This window comes from Dasypus novemcinctus, chromosome 18 (assembly GCF_030445035.2).
Source record: "Dasypus novemcinctus isolate mDasNov1 chromosome 18, mDasNov1.1.hap2, whole genome shotgun sequence".
Classification (NCBI taxonomy): Eukaryota; Metazoa; Chordata; class Mammalia; order Cingulata; family Dasypodidae; genus Dasypus; species Dasypus novemcinctus.
In genome coordinates this window covers 48,750,215-48,765,486 of record NC_080690.1, presented here as the reverse complement: position 1 = coordinate 48,765,486, position 15,272 = coordinate 48,750,215, and the positions used below count along the sequence as shown (strand labels likewise).

The 15,272-nt window shown below is 47.1% G+C and overlaps 1 protein-coding gene across 26 annotated transcripts in view; it reads right to left on the bottom strand.

The window, feature by feature from the left end:
* Nucleotides 1–15,272, bottom strand: part of ZNF536 (zinc finger protein 536) — a 418,028-nt gene that overhangs the window by 135,934 nt on the left and 266,822 nt on the right. For 21 of the 26 annotated variants that reach the window (XM_058280088.2, XM_058280094.1, XM_071209189.1 and 18 more), the window contains one exon: nucleotides 3,655–5,223. In XM_058280088.2, coding sequence (XP_058136071.1) covers nucleotides 3,655–5,223 — 1,569 coding nt within the window. Of the gene's footprint in view, nucleotides 1–1,171; nucleotides 5,224–15,272 lie in introns of those variants that run through there. The other 5 variants (XM_071209200.1, XM_071209196.1, XM_071209198.1 and 2 more) reach the window with 1 other exon arrangement.

Below are 15,272 nucleotides of genomic sequence, written 5' to 3'. Positions count from 1 at the left end.
ATGAACACTGCTGTGGCTCTGCCCTAGTCCCTCTCCCCTATTTAAATACTTGTTCCCAGAGAAAATCCAGGCCAAATCCATTCCAATAAGGTCAAGGGCACATCCAACTTCTGAGTCCCCTTGTATGTTATGTTCTTCAACATAATAAAGATATATGGGTCATACTGGAGTCTGGAAGTCACCTCAAGAAACTGAGGCTTGGGTTGGAGTTGGATTTCATGTAAGCATGTAAGGAGATCTGACCCATAGTGGAATCTGACCCCTTCTAGAAGCAAAACTCCATGTCTTCCTGCTCAATCCAAGATGGCACAATCTCTTCCTCAGGATCATCCATAACACATGTCTGACTGATTTGTGCACCCACCCTCCATGGAAGGATGTTGTGAAAATTCATGCTCAAACTCCTGAAGTTGGCAAATGCTACAGGCCTCTCCCTACCCATCTGGTTGGGTTAATCTCTTCCTTCATTGGCTTCCTCTTCTGCACCAGAGTTAGAAATGCATTGGCTATGAACAGGCAGGATACATTGACCCAGGAATCTAGATGCACAATTCCAAGGAACATAGGAGAAGAGTTTCAAAAAGTTAGGATGTAGGCTAGCCAAAATTAGGGAACTGGAGACTACAACCTAAGGATGCCCACAGATTTAGGGTTAAAAGACCCCAGCAGGGATCAGGGGAGCTGCTGAGACTTTTGATGAGTCTATACAATTGGAACAAGGTTTTTACTGTTGATTCCCAAACACTTCCACACCCCATGAGAATAGGGGGTTTCCTTAAAAAACAAACACTAACTCTTCCTACAAGTCTGTTTTTAGGGGCATCGAAGTGAGGTCTTTGGTTTACTAACTCAACAAAAGTAGACCCCAAAGACCATCTGAGAATGTGAACTATAATGATATGCCTTTTGTTTGGCAAGACCCAGTTTCTTGGGGAAAGGCAGCATTGACCTGGTGGGCCAGTCTGGAAATCCATATCTACTCAGAGTGCAGCAGAGAAGAGTGAATAAACTATAGGAACACTTCATTCCTTGTGCCAATATCATTTCGACCCTTGCAGAGGGAAGCCAATGGAGATTTGATGCTTATGACTATTACTTGTGCTTCTTACAATGCTAGAAAGAGAGTCAACAGGACTGCTTCCAAAAACTGTCCATTGTGCAGTCTGGTGGATTTTATTTTTTACCTCTGAAATGTTCACAAATATTAACCCTTAGAAAGGATGAACAGACATAGCCCTTGTGGTTACCAGGATACTGCAGCAGCCAGCAAGAAAGCAAGGAGAGGACTGCAGTGATGTCAGGCCAACTGTGGGAGTAAGAATGAGAACTGGACAGGGTCAGGGCCACCCTATCCCACCACCCCCCATCTCAGAGCAAGTGCAAGGGCAAGGAGGGGTCTTCCCTGCAGGCTTCCAACCAGAGGAAGAAGGTACAGAAAAAATTAGGTCAAAGGAAAGGCACAACTTGAGCTTTCTAAACAAAATACACTATTTTATGGCTTTGGTTAGTCTGGGATCTTAACAGGAGCAGAAAGTGGGGCAGAGGGCCCTGAGCCCTTCGGGAAGCAACCAAGATGCCTTGTAGCCTGGCTGGCCTGAGGGTCCTCACCCCCTAGGGGAAGGGGAGTCACAGCTTACATTGGAGAGTCTGTTGTTCAAAAGCTCAAAGTTTGGCTGAACAAGGCTTTTTTGCACATACCTGTGGAAATGGCAGAAGACAGTTGGGAGCAAGTATTTTGGGAGGGAGTGAAAAGGGCCTCAGATCAGGCAGCACAGAGGAAGAGGCTCACAAGACAGCGTAGTCTCCCTGACCTTCCTTCCTCTACCTTTTGCCTGGTGCAAAAGGACACCATTGGACAAGCTTCCTCAAAGGCGGGCAGCCTTCCTTCAACATTGATGGGAAGATGGGAAAATTAATAGGGGTAATATGAGCTCATTTCAATAATAATGAGCTTATGAACATGCCAGGTTTTGATCTTTTCTGATGCATAGATTCCTGGCAGGAACTCTGATCTTACGTAGGTAGTTGAAAGAACTGAAAATAGACTTTTAAAAAAATCCCCAAACAAACAACAATAAAAAGAAACCACCCCAATCACGCACTTCAACAATATAAAAAAGACTGAAATGCAGCTTCCCTCTACCCCCATAAAAGGGGGGTGGTGGTGGAATTGGACTGATATCAAGCCCCTTTCTTCTTTTAAATATTGGTTTTTTAACAGCTTCGAAAGTAATGAATTGTACGTGGCTTAAAATAGATCTGGGGTACTGGTTAATGGGGCCTTGTGAATCATTCAGCATAAGGAACTGTCAATATTTTTTTTGAGCTGTCAGAAATCCATTTAGTGATTTTTGACAATTCAAAAAATATTTCCAACTGCTTGATTCGGTTCTTAGTGAGTTAGGGAAGGAGAAAAAAAGAAGAAATATATCAATTCAATTTATGAACCCAGAGTCCAGCTTCCTGAATTCTGCTCTGCGCTCAAAGGTACCTCGGGATGCTGAGGTTAAGAAATACTACTTTAACTTTTCCTTCTTCTCTCTTTCCTTCCCTGCCTTCCTGTTCTCCTTGCTTCCTTCCTTCCTTCATCAGGTGAAGTAAAATCACAGAAACCCATTCATAGATTAAAGACAGAAATTTACCATGGTCTTTTGCCTCTAGCAGGAATATTTGGGGACTGGTTTCAAAGGGAATAATACAATGAGTTTCTCTTTGGAGAACAGCTTTCAGATATGAATTTCTGGTGCCTAGAGAACGACTGTGCTCCTTCCTGCCCCACTCCCATTCATTTGATCCAATTCTAGGCTTCAGATTGATCTTTTAGAAAAAAATCTGGAATTATTTCAGGGCAGCCATATTCTTTCAGGACGTAAAGAAGCACCGGTTTGCTGACAAGATCCAAGACACAGAGGATCTCAGCGCTGCTAATCAGGGACTTCACAAAGTACATTTCTTGTCAGAACAACAGACAGACAGGTGGATAGACAGACAGACAGACAGAAGGCAAAAGTAGAAGGGCAAAGTCACAGTAACTTCCATTTGGTATATCAAAAGAGGAATCACAAACACTCCAAAACCATCTCCCTATTTGGAGAGAGGGTCACTTTATTTCTATACTGTGGTTAGTGTGATATTATTTTAGCATCCTCTAAGTCAATAGAAAGAAAAGTTAAGAAAGCAGACTTGGCTGAGCAAAGCGTTAAGGAATTGACTTTAGGCATCTTATGCATACGTTGAAATTACTGAAAAGTTTGCAAGTTACCATTCTCTTTTTGCTTTTGCATTTGCTTTTCAAGTTTCTCCACCTTCAAGCTATAGATTAAAAACAGGAGTAGTTCACACTGAGGCACCACCCCCCTTTGCCATGCCTTTCAAACAGGCCTTTTAGAGCATTATAATGCAAACTGGAACCCAAACGTATGATTTCTAAAACTTCTAAATGAAACTGACTTCCATGATTGTCTATATTGCATATACAGCATTGGTGGGTTTTTTGTGGTTTTTTTATGTTTAGTTCAAATTTTCTAATGGCTAAGTCTACCCAGGTTTTTTTTGTTTGATTGTTTTGTTTGTTTTGTTTTTTTGTTTTTTAATGCACAATTCAGCACTGATGTTTTGGGAAACGAACTAAAGGAAGAGGATTCTAAAACTTACCACACAAGTCTGGCCTCTTGATACATCCAGAATTTGCTGTGCTACTTGCAAGTCCGTTAAAGGCTGCTAAGCCATCGGAACTGTAGGCCCTGAGGACTGACAGCATGTTCATGGGCTTTTCTAGACCCTGGGGCCCCCGATCCGCCTTGGGCAGGCCTGCCGAGGGGTCCTGGGCTGGAAGAAGGCCCGGGCTGTGCCACTGCTTCTCAGACGCCTGGGGTAAAGGTGAGACCAGTCCCTGGGCGGGCTGGGGGACTCCCGGGGGCAGCAGACTGTCACCCCCTTCGCTGCTGTTGTCCTTGCTGAGGGCAGACAGTGGCTTGCTCATCATTTCAGGTTCGGTTTCAATATCCTCTTCTTCGTTGTTCTCTCCCTTGGAGGAGTCCATGTCCTCTGAGGAGGCGATGTCGGAGAGGTCATCAGTAGTGTTTTTATTTGTGGTTTCAGGGATCAGAATGGGGATGTCATCTTCAGAGTGGGCCCTCCCATCGGGCTCATTGTTGGGGCAGGAACTGGAGGCTCCCGAGCCAACTATGCTCGGGTAAACGCCGAACTGCTTGTAGAAGTCTGATGGAAAGTTACAGAAGGTGGGATCCATGTGGCTGGGCCATGTGCCACTCTTCTGCTCCCCCAAAGTCTCTTTGACCTGCCCTGGGGTGATCTTCTCAGAAGCAGAGTCTAGAGGGCCAATCAAATTGGAAAGGCCCATCTCTTTGTTTGATTGTACCGAGGGCAGCAGAGCCATTTTGCTTGCCTCCCTGGCTTGGTCTTTGCAATTTATGGTTATCCCCAAGGTGTTATCTTTGCGTTTTGCTTTGCCCAGGTGATTGGCCTGGAGATGAAGGGCCATCAGTTCCATGGACGAAGTTGTGAAAGAACAAAATAAGCAGCCATGCCACGCGATGTTGTCTTGAACAGTCACGGATGAGCCTGGAAGGGAGGCAGCATCTGGCCTGACGGATAAGTCTAGAGGTTCATATTGAGACTTCTCAGATTTCCTCTGGGAGGACTTCCCACTGGTCTTCTCAGTGCCACCGTCTACCCCATGGACTTTCATGGAATGAGCATCTGACAGGGCCTTGTCCTTCATTTCCTTCTCCTTCTTCAAGGAGCTTAGGACAAAGCTGTCCATGAAAGCTTGCAAGGACCCTTGGAAATTCACACCATTGCCCACAATACTTTGATAAGCTCTTCCAAGTTCAGAGAAGTGGGTACTTTTGGAAGGAAGGTCGGCACCTTTCAGAGCATCTGAAGGAACCTCAGAAGACATGCCAGTGGCCTGGCCCGGATGATCTCCAGATGAGAGCACGCCCGATGTCCACGGCTGAGAGGCAGTGCCGCCCCGGAAGTCGATTCCAGGGAGACCCTTGAAGGCCCCCCTCAGGATGTCTGGCCTGATAAACAAAGCTTTGTTTGACATCTCATCCTTCTGGTCTTGGTTTGGGGGCTGTCCGGGCAGGGTCCCAGTCCCATTCTGTCGTTCCCGATGGTGCCGTTCTAAGTGGTATTTTAAGGATGCTGACTGGGTGCCGGCATAGTCACAGTGGGGACATTTGTAAGGTTTTTCACCTGCAGAATTTGGTATAAGAAAAAAAAAAAGTGTTTATCTCATTTTGATGTGCTGAACAAGGCTAGAAGGATCAACATTTGTTCTTTGAAACAAAGCAGCTCAAGCTAATAATTAGTTAGAGAACAACTGTTTTTTAATAGAAGAATAATTCGTACTCTTAAGCTTTTTTAATGATTTTGTACCATTTGGGACTATTCAGGAATGACATACTATCTACACACAATTAGCTATCTTTTTCTTTATCTAACATGTGAAAACGGCTGTAGATTTAAAAGCTATGATTATGAAAATTAAGCATAATAATTTCAACCACAGTGATCATTAAAAGTAGAAGTTTAAAAAGACAAAGTATGTAACAAATGGGTGGTTGCAATATTTTGTGTATACAATAGCTCTAAAATTTGTTTAAATTATACACATGGAAACCATTTTTAAACCTAAAAATTTTATGGCACTGTTACGCAAGACTGAAATGAATGATTTAAGTCTTGCTCTGCAGTAAATCATGGATATAATTAGCAAATGGCATACTGCACAAGTAATTTATCATTATTTGGAGGGCACCATTCCAGACGGGCTCAGATATCTGCAGACCTACTGCATTGTTTCTAAATAAAGAACTATAAATACCGATTCTATAAAATATTAATACCATTACAGTGCATTATGATTGCAGCATGTAAAGACATATAGTTAAGATAAAAAGCAGTCAATAAAACTTAAAAGAAAATGAGTAATAAAAAGGCACAAAATATATTTAGTTTCTGTATTTGAAATTAACATTATCTACTGGTCTTTGTAGTGCCTTAAATTTGTACTAATGGCAAACCTAATGCTCCGGTAGTAAAATGTATAATTTACCTATAATAAGCGCTTTCTAGAGAATAAAAATAGCTTTAAAGAGTGTTTTAAAACATGTAAGATCATTTCCATGGATTAAATATTTATTTAAATTCAACACCCAACTTCTATTGTTCTTTCCACCATGGAAAAGATTTCATAATATATAACTTACATCTGCCCACACCGTGGAATAGAGGAGGACAAACAAATGTGGATTTAAGTATATTCCGAAAATTTGTTAGGGATCGTCTTTCCTAGACTTTGGAACTAAAAGTCTCTCTACCAGAAATGGGACTGTGACAGCCCCCGTCAGCTCATTCTGCAGTAGTGCCTTGTCAAGATCCGCCATGATTTCTCAGAAAGAGCTTAACTATTACCCCCTTCCCCTGTTCTACTATAAAACAGACTGATCTAAAAAGCAAGAGCAAATCACTGGTGAGGGGTATATTCTGAGGATATTCGACTGCATCTTAACCTCAGCGGATGCCCAGACTCCCAGTTCTCCAGACCTCGGGGAAGTCTCCTGTGGAGACAACTGGACTTTGTCAACAAGGGACACACTAGCCCAGGTTCAGAGCAGGGGACTCCACGGACATCTCCGGAGTGGGTGCTGGGACTTTGGAGAAGCCACACCTGTCTCAACAAAATGGTGGTCAAGTGCTCCTCGTTCATGCCTACAAGCAGCTGAGCAACTCCCTCCGCCAGTTCTTCGGAAATGTCCCGGCCATCCGGGAAGGGTGCCCGGTGGGGAATCTGCTTCTTAAAATCTCCAAGCCACAGTCCTTCTGGCTAACCCAATGGCATGGAACCAGGAGGAGGAGTCTAGTGCCTTCGAGATCAAGGAACGCATGGTTCCAGGCACCATTTCCCACTTCTTGGAGTTGGTCCCTGTGTTAGACACAAACTCACATCAGCCAGTGCTATTTGGACATCCCACCTGCAGGCCTAGGAAGCATCCCTGGACCACGCAGGTAGTTAGGGCCCTTCTGAGCATCCAGATGTTGCAGCCGACTCAGCTTACCTGGGAAGCCCAGTGGCCTTTGCAGCAGAAGCAATTCCTGAAGCTTAGGGGGTCAAGGTGGGGCTGGAGGCAGGAGACCCTGAGCAGAAACTCAGGACCTGGCTGTTGGTTAGTGCAAACTGTGGGAGGGCCCAGCAGAGAGCAGGCAGAGGGGGTGCCTACAGATATGGGGTGAGACTCAGGTTGCATTTCGGAAATGCAGCTGGAAATCATTAAGTGCATCTGGCCAAAGGTTTGTAGGGAATGATGGGCTCTCATTAGCAGGAGCTAAAGGGAGAGGATGTGGACTTTTACCTCCAGGCCTGCGGGCGGGATGGAGAGAGCCTTTAACAGTGTAGACTGCAGGGATACACCTAGGCAATGCGCCTGTACTTTCAAGGGACACACAGTTGAAAGGCACACTGGAGTAGTGATTCTCAAACTGCACTGTGCATGGGAATCACCAGGGGAGTTTGTTAAAACAGCAGGTCTGGGACCAAAAGCCTAGCAGTTCTGACTCCCTAGGGTGGGGGCAGAGGGTTGGTATATTTTAACAAGTACTCCTGGCGATTCTGATGCAGATTACACTTGACTGAAGGGCCACTGCAAAAACCACACTTGGAAAACCCAAAGCAGGATTGCCTGGGGAGCTTCAAAACATGCTGACACCTGGGCCCACCTCCATCTCCGGAAATTGAGTGAATTGGCCCACGATACTGCCTGGACATTGGGGTATTTCAAAGCTCCCCAGATGACCTCTACAGGAGCCCTGGGAAGTACCTACCTTTGAGGTAGGTACCTGGGCAGCTCGGCAGGGGAGGCAGTCTGGATGCCAGGAGGTGTCTGGCGAGGCTGGACTTGTACTACTTTGAGCTGCACTAGACACAGGGCATCCGTCTCCGGACCTTTGCATCCTCAGTCTGTCGAGTGGGAGGGTCAGAGTACCTGTCCTCTAAGGCCTCATCCCGACTCTAAACCTCACATCAAGACTGCACCAAGCGTCCCGAATGGGGCCAGAGACACATGTGGGTGGGGCAGACATGATCACACCTGGAAAGGTACAGATTCCTTTGCAGCCACGTTTCGATTGGGTGAACCTGTGCATGGAGGAGCTCTGACCTTGGCACTAGGAATTGAGTGAGGAGTTAGGCAAAGCCCTGCTCGCACAGCCTTTAGAGGAGGCATGTCAAATGGTAATGAAAGCAAGAGGAATGCAGGCACACACAGAAAGCATACAGGAGAGGGTCACTTACTCAATCCACTTCTCCTTCCAAGTTCAAACTAGGTCTTGGCTTCTGCGACTCCAAGGAAAGAAAGGCCGTAGAAGCAAGAACGGCAAATTCTTGGCATTTGTGTCTCCAAAGGCCCAAGCCCTGATAGACCGAGGGCTGCTGGGTGACCTTTCATGGGTTCTTTTATCTGCATGTCATGTGCATGGGCTTTAGAAAGTCACCTGCCCAGCTTTCCCCTGCCTTCCTTGCTTGCCGCCATCTATTTCTCTATACAGTCCCATGCCCTGTCTGCTCCCCAGAAGATTTTGCTCCTGCTTCTCCAGATAAACATCTCAGAGTCAAGTTCCATGGGATAAACCCAGTCCCTTGGGATCGGTGGGTTTGTTTCATGTGCCTACATCAACTTTATTTTCTTTAAAAACCACCGCAGCCTTCTTCCATGAGCCCTTCCTCAATTCCTATGTTCCAATTCCAATACGCAGCACAGGGAAATTCTTTGGAGACTAAAGCAAGCCCCCTGCCAGGGTGCGAATCTGGCCAGGCAGACACAGGGATGGGCTGGCCCCCCTGGGCCCACCAGCTCTGGGCTTCACTCTCCACTGGAAACATCCCAGCTGTTTCCCAAGTGTTCTTTCCCCCAAGGACACATTTCAGAGTGCTCAGAAGCAAATTTCTCACAACATTGGCCTAGCCTGGGCTGGGTATAAACTGAGAGGGGGAAGCCACCAGCAGATGTCACAGACTCTGAGCTGTGGTCAAGCTCTGCTCTTCCATTTGGCTGCTATAACGCTGAGTCCACCCAGGTAGGAGAGCTACTGCACTGGAAAGGTCACCAGCGTCTGGGCACATGCACCTGGGATCTGACGCTAACGAGTCCCAGGCTTCAGGGCATCACCAGACTCCCTGCCAAGGTGGGTCAGTGGTCTCCCCGGCCCTCCCCCAAACTCAGCCAGACTCTGCCCACCCTAGAAAAGCATTCCCTGGCAGCCTTGTGGCACAGCAAACCCCAGACCCTGCCAACAGCTGTGCTGAGCTGAAAAACTGGCCACTTAGAGTATAAATTAGTCCAAATCCCTAAAGGGAGAGCACTCAGAGTGTCCCAAGCTTTCCAGGGGGCCATGAGTCCTCTGGTCACTTCCACGGTCTCTCTTTAGATGTCTGGGTCTTTGCTGCCTGATGGAGGGACCATAGACTCAGATTCCTTCAAAGCCAGGCAGGACAGATGAGTGTGGCAAACAGCGGGATGGGGAATGGGAGACAAACACCTCTCCAAGGGGGCAGCTGCCACTCAACTCCAACCAGACACGAGGGCCGTCGACTTTCTGAGAACAGCCGCATGTCCAGGTTCCAGCGAGCACATCCTGCAGTATTCAATGTTGCCATCTACTTCAAACCTTTTTCCAACACTGAAAGGGCCCCAGCACCTTACTCTGTTGATCTGGTCTGGACCAGGGGGCCAGTTTGAAACTTGTGTCTGGGTGAGAACATGCAGTGTCAGATGGTTCGCTCATTGGCCTTGTAGGGGAAATCTCTCCAAATACTTGAAAGGAATAAAATGTGGGCCAAAACAATGCATTTCTAGGAAATAGAGCTTTGCTAGAAAAGGTGTCATGAAATAAAAAATCATTCCAATGGACTAATGAAATCATTTCAAACATCTTACATTAAACAGCTTCCCATGGACATATGGCATAAGACGTGCATTCAACTTTGGAATGCCACTGGTAATTTCTCCAAGTCGTTGTATCATAAATGTTTAAAAATATATGACCGAGTGGTTTAAGTAGTTCATTGTCTCTATATTTACATGGTCCTGCCTTTTATCATTCCAAGTCTCCACTCTGCACTTGATATGTCAGAGGAAGCTTCCCTGTTCCAGGGAATTACTCTGGAGCTATTCAGAGCAAGTTCCTGATGGCTCCTCTCAGAAAATCACAGGTAGATCCATATTATTCTCTACAGCAATTCTTTTATCAGGCTTTTGAGAAGTGCTTTGTCCTTCTACAGCAGGGTTCTTAACCTTTCTTGTTCCATGGACCCCTTTGCCAGTCAGGTGGAAACCACAGACCCTTTACTAATTCCACATTATATTAAGTATACTGTATATTACTTAATAAATATATCACACCTGTACCAACACATCCCCACAAGAATAATGGTTTTTTTTAAAATTTCAATTCAAGCTCACGTACCCCCAGTTAAGAACCCCTGTTTAAAGTTTTGTTGTTTTTTGCTCACTCTCTAAAAGTGTTTTCACTTTTAAGCTGAGTATCTGATTATTTTCCTGTATTTTCATCCTCCATTTGATATTTATTTAGTCGTTCTGCATGTCTTTACTTAGTTAATACCAGGAGAGATAAATACGGTGGTGCCTTTGCAGCAAAGCTTCAGTACATTAATATAAATTGTACACTAATTCCCCCAAAGCATCTATATGTTGTAAACCTGAAGACTTTTCACACAGCTGCTTATTGCTAAACAGTGCCTTGTCCAGAAGGGGACAATCTGTGTCTCTAATTGCTGTCACTGAAGCCGAGATTCATTATGTGACTTTCCCATTAAAATGTGAGCATTAATTTGTATAATGAAATATCACCCACTGCAGTGTTCATTAGCCATGCCCTACTGTATACGGCACATTGTTAGCTACCTAGAAACTGTAGTTAATTTCACTAATGGATATTTCCCTACTTAGTGTTTGGTAGGAAATTTATACTGTAACATTACCTCTTAAACTTTTAAGGAAATTTAAATTCAATCAATTATTTTCAACAAAAGTTGGGAATGTCATTAAGGCAGGAAAAGCAAGGAACAGGGGGCTGTGGAGGAACAAAATGGGCTTTGAGTTCATCTTAGAATTAGAAAAATGATGGAATTCTCATTCAAAACAAAACAACAAAAAAAGAATTATCTCCTCTGGGCAAGAAGACCTTTTTTAAAAAATATTTTCTGTCGTTACTCAGGTGGCTGTCCCTCTGCTAAAAACAGCAACACAAGCTCTTATTTTAGAAAAGGAAATGGGAAGGCACAAAGGTAGCCGATCCCTGTTTTAGTATTTTCTCAGCATGCCTTTATACATGTCCCATGCCCACCTGATGAGCTCACCCAGAAGAGGGACCGCACTTGCATCAAAGGTGAGCTGCGCACGCTTGGGCTAGAGCACCTGCAGCAGGACAGCGAGGCCCGCTTTCCCACCCACGTTTGTGTGCCGGCATCTGGGAAGCTCTTTGAAGATGAAAGGCAAGTTTCTGAGATGGCACGGGGTATTTATTGTCTCCCTGATTCCCACCAGTTATTCCACCCAGCCTTGCTTCCCATAGGCTCTGGATGCCTCCACATGCCATGCCACCTCCCTCACTGCACTGTGCTGGCAGAGAAACTGAGGCACACGGGGTCAAGGCGGCTGGCCTACAGGCCCGCCCAAGTTAGGCTCAAAGGAAGTCCTAGAGTGCATGTCCTTCCCTTCACACCTGGAGGTGCCTGCCACTTCTTTTCCTCTTGCTGGGCATGGGGTAAATGCATACGGTCAGGGAATGCCACATCACTTTCCTGGAAACAAGCAAGCATTCACACGCCCGCACCCCAAAATAAAAACGTCAGGACAGTGTAGCAGCTGAGAGAACGGGGTTCTGACTTAGGCAGATCTAGACTATGATTTGGGGTGTCGACCTAGCGTCTCTAAGGCTCTGTCTCCTGCCTGTAAGGGGGTCAGTGGTGGGAGGGGGAAGGACCGAGGAGGGAAATCATGCCAGGTGAACTGAAGTTCATTCAGTTGAGAGCTCGGCCAGGAGCATCTCTGGCCTGAGTTCTGATTGTTGAAATGGCGCAGGGCCTGGCACGCAGGGTACACGGGGGCAAGGGAGGCATGGCTGCTGATCCTGTTACTGACACTGTGCTTTGTCAACCCTCTTGGCTGCATTTTCTGTGTCCAGCCAGTTGCTTTCAGGCTGTGTAGACACAGCTCAGGCTGCGCAGCAAGGTGACTCCCAGGCCACCCCTCATGGAAGTGAGGGCCTTGGGGGTGCTGCAGGAAAGAAATCTCCTTTCCACAGCTCTCTTCTGTCCTATCAGGAGAGGGAAGACGGGTGCCTGGGGACAAGGCAAGGGGGAGAGCAGAGGAGGGCACGTCTGTGCACCGTGTACACAGGCAGCACCCTGGATGGGGAGCCAGTGCCTCAGCCCGAGGCCGAACCCACCCTGAGTCCACCAAGACCCCTGAGAAACCTCTGGCTGCCCTCCCCGGGTGACTCCAATGCAGGGCCGGACCAGCGCGTGCAGCCCATCAAAACCGGATTAATAAAACCCTCGCCTAATTTGAGAGGGAAAAAAAAACTAACAAGATTTATTTTTAATTAGTCCCTGAACTTTCATGCCTCCAAGCTCTCACTGACGAGGTTGCTTCTTCCACAGGCTGATTGCGCCGGTCACCCGTGATGTCACCCAGGTGAGCCGCACCGGGCAGACAGCCTGGGGTCCCGCAGCCACGCAGGACATGTCACACCCATCTGGGGTTTCGTGGAGAACATGCCTCGCTCCAGCCTTTTGGAGTCTAATCAGCCTCTACCTGCCCCCTGCACACCAGAGACACAGGGCCTCCAGAGTGTCCCCAAGCCCTCAGCTTCCTTGGGTGGGGTCAGAGAAGGGGCAGTGAGGGAGAGGACAGGGCGCAGCTGCGGGCAGCAGTTGGGGGAGACCTTGGGAACATCTCTGTGACCGGTTGCACATCATCAGTGAACATTCTCTGAGACAGCTCCTTTCCGAGCCTGTGCTGGCTGGCTTTGAATGAGAATCGTCAGGCTGTGGTCTAGAAGAGAGCTTGTGCATGCCCAGTGGATGGATCCTAATCCATCAAGAGGAACATTCCGGAGAGGAGAGAAGCTTGGCCTCCCCTGGGCTACACTATGGCCAGTGCCCTTCCGGGCAGGAGCAGACTGGGGACAGCCTCTGGTGTCCAGCTGGCTTTGGGGATCCCCGTGTTCCTCCAGGTACTCCCCCCCTCCCCATCTCCCATGGAGCTGGCTGAAGCTCAGTGGGTGGTGCACAATGTCCCAGCTACCTGCAGGCTCTCCTCAGCCCCCAGGTGTTCAGGGAACCCTGACTGGTGCAAGTACTCAGCAGTTCTCTAATAAACAGGTGTTGGGAGAAGTAGCGCAGTCATTGAGTTAATGTAGTGGAGAAAAAAAGGAAGGTTTTTTCCCTATCAGTCAGCGTTATACGATCAAGACTCCTAATAAAGATGGAATATGATGGAAATACACAGAGAATGTGCTACCCAGTATCCTGGCCAATTAAAATACATTTATTGCATGTTGGATTTTTAAATGTCTTCATTTGGGAGCCTTATAGAAAAACTTCAAAAGATCGCTTTTCAGTAAATGTTTTTCTCTCAGACTGCTGTCCTCTCGTCATGTCATCTGGAAATATGAAAACAGAGGGCACAGGAGGGAAAGGCAGTATGGGGCATCTCAATAATGTGAGCCCCACATTGAATCATTTATTAATAAGTAAGTTGATTTTGATTTTTAATTACTTATGTAATCTACACTTTTACATTGTCATAATGGATGTTTACTTTGGTGATTTATAACATGTAACACTTTCTGTTCTATTCAAATACACAAGTGTAAGCATTTCCCAACTTCTTTGTTCTTAGATAAAAGGAAATTGATCTTTATCTGGTTACCATTCTGCCTTTTAAGCACGAGGCTGTTTTGGAGGATGGGGGAAGGGTGTGATGTTTCCATGGCCTCTTTCATTTGCTCCCTTATTCTAAGAAGTTTCCAGAATGTCTTTGTCCATGGCTCTGTCTTGCCTCTCCCAGTGTCTCCCAGTCACAAACTATGAGGCAGAAGTCCAGAAAAAATAATTTCTCAGTCTTTCAAATTGCGAAAAGCAGAATTCATTGGCTTCTGCCAGCATCACCAGGACTTCTGCTAGCGTCGCTCCTAATGCCCCAGGAAGCCATCTGTGGCGCTTCTGCTCTTATCCACAGGTCCTGGGGAGCTGCTGCCCCTTCTCTGCCCACATTTCTCGGCACCACCCACCTGGCAAGCCTGGTCCAGCCTTCTGTGTCAAGAGCAAATAAAAGTTCAGTATCACAAGGCACCCTGACCTGGTCCCCACACGTCTGGGATCAGCCCAAGGACAAGAGGTGCCTGGTGGTTTGCCTCCCATGTCCTGGCAATCAGTGGGTCCTTCACCATTGACCATCACAGCCCAAAGGGTCCCCAGCTCCAACCTGGAGAGGAAAATGGACATTGGCATGATCCAAGGAAGCCAGATGTCCAAGCTCACTCCCCCTGAGGCTGCTCACTTTCCTTAATCCACTTACGAATTCATTCATTCATTCAGCTAATAATCTCTGAGGGCACATCATGAGCCAGCCTCTGCCCTAGGCACTGGGATGAACAGTCTTTGCTCTCGTGGAGCAGTTCTCACACTCTACCCTGTGAAGAGATGGACAGTGATGAGACACAAATGTACAGCGTGTCAGACGGGGAGAGGGCTATGGAGAAAAGCGAAGCAGGAAATGGAAGGGGCATGGGAGATGCTGGGGGGAAAAAGGTACATCCCTGAACAGGTGGGCAGGGGACACCTCAGGAGAAGGAGGGAGTGGCACACCAACCCTGAAGGCGAGGGAGCAAGCCACGCAACCTTGAGCGGGAACGCAGGGGCCCCTCTCTGAGCTCTGGGGCATCTTCCAACTGCACCCAGGAATCCAGGCCTTGCTGCATCCAGGCGTTTGCTGTTCCAGGTACATGCTGTCACCTTGGGGAGGGACCCTGGTCCCCACTGGACTTGGCCCCTCTGTGTCCCCAGCACACGGCTCATTCATTCTGTACCGGTCCCCACACTCAGGCTCTCAAGTCCACGTATACAGTGCCCCTGCCGCGTGCAAGGGGCTCCTGGAGGCCCCAGATTATGGCAGTTAAAAGCTTAGACCACTCTGCCCCCCAACCACAATATATGGGGA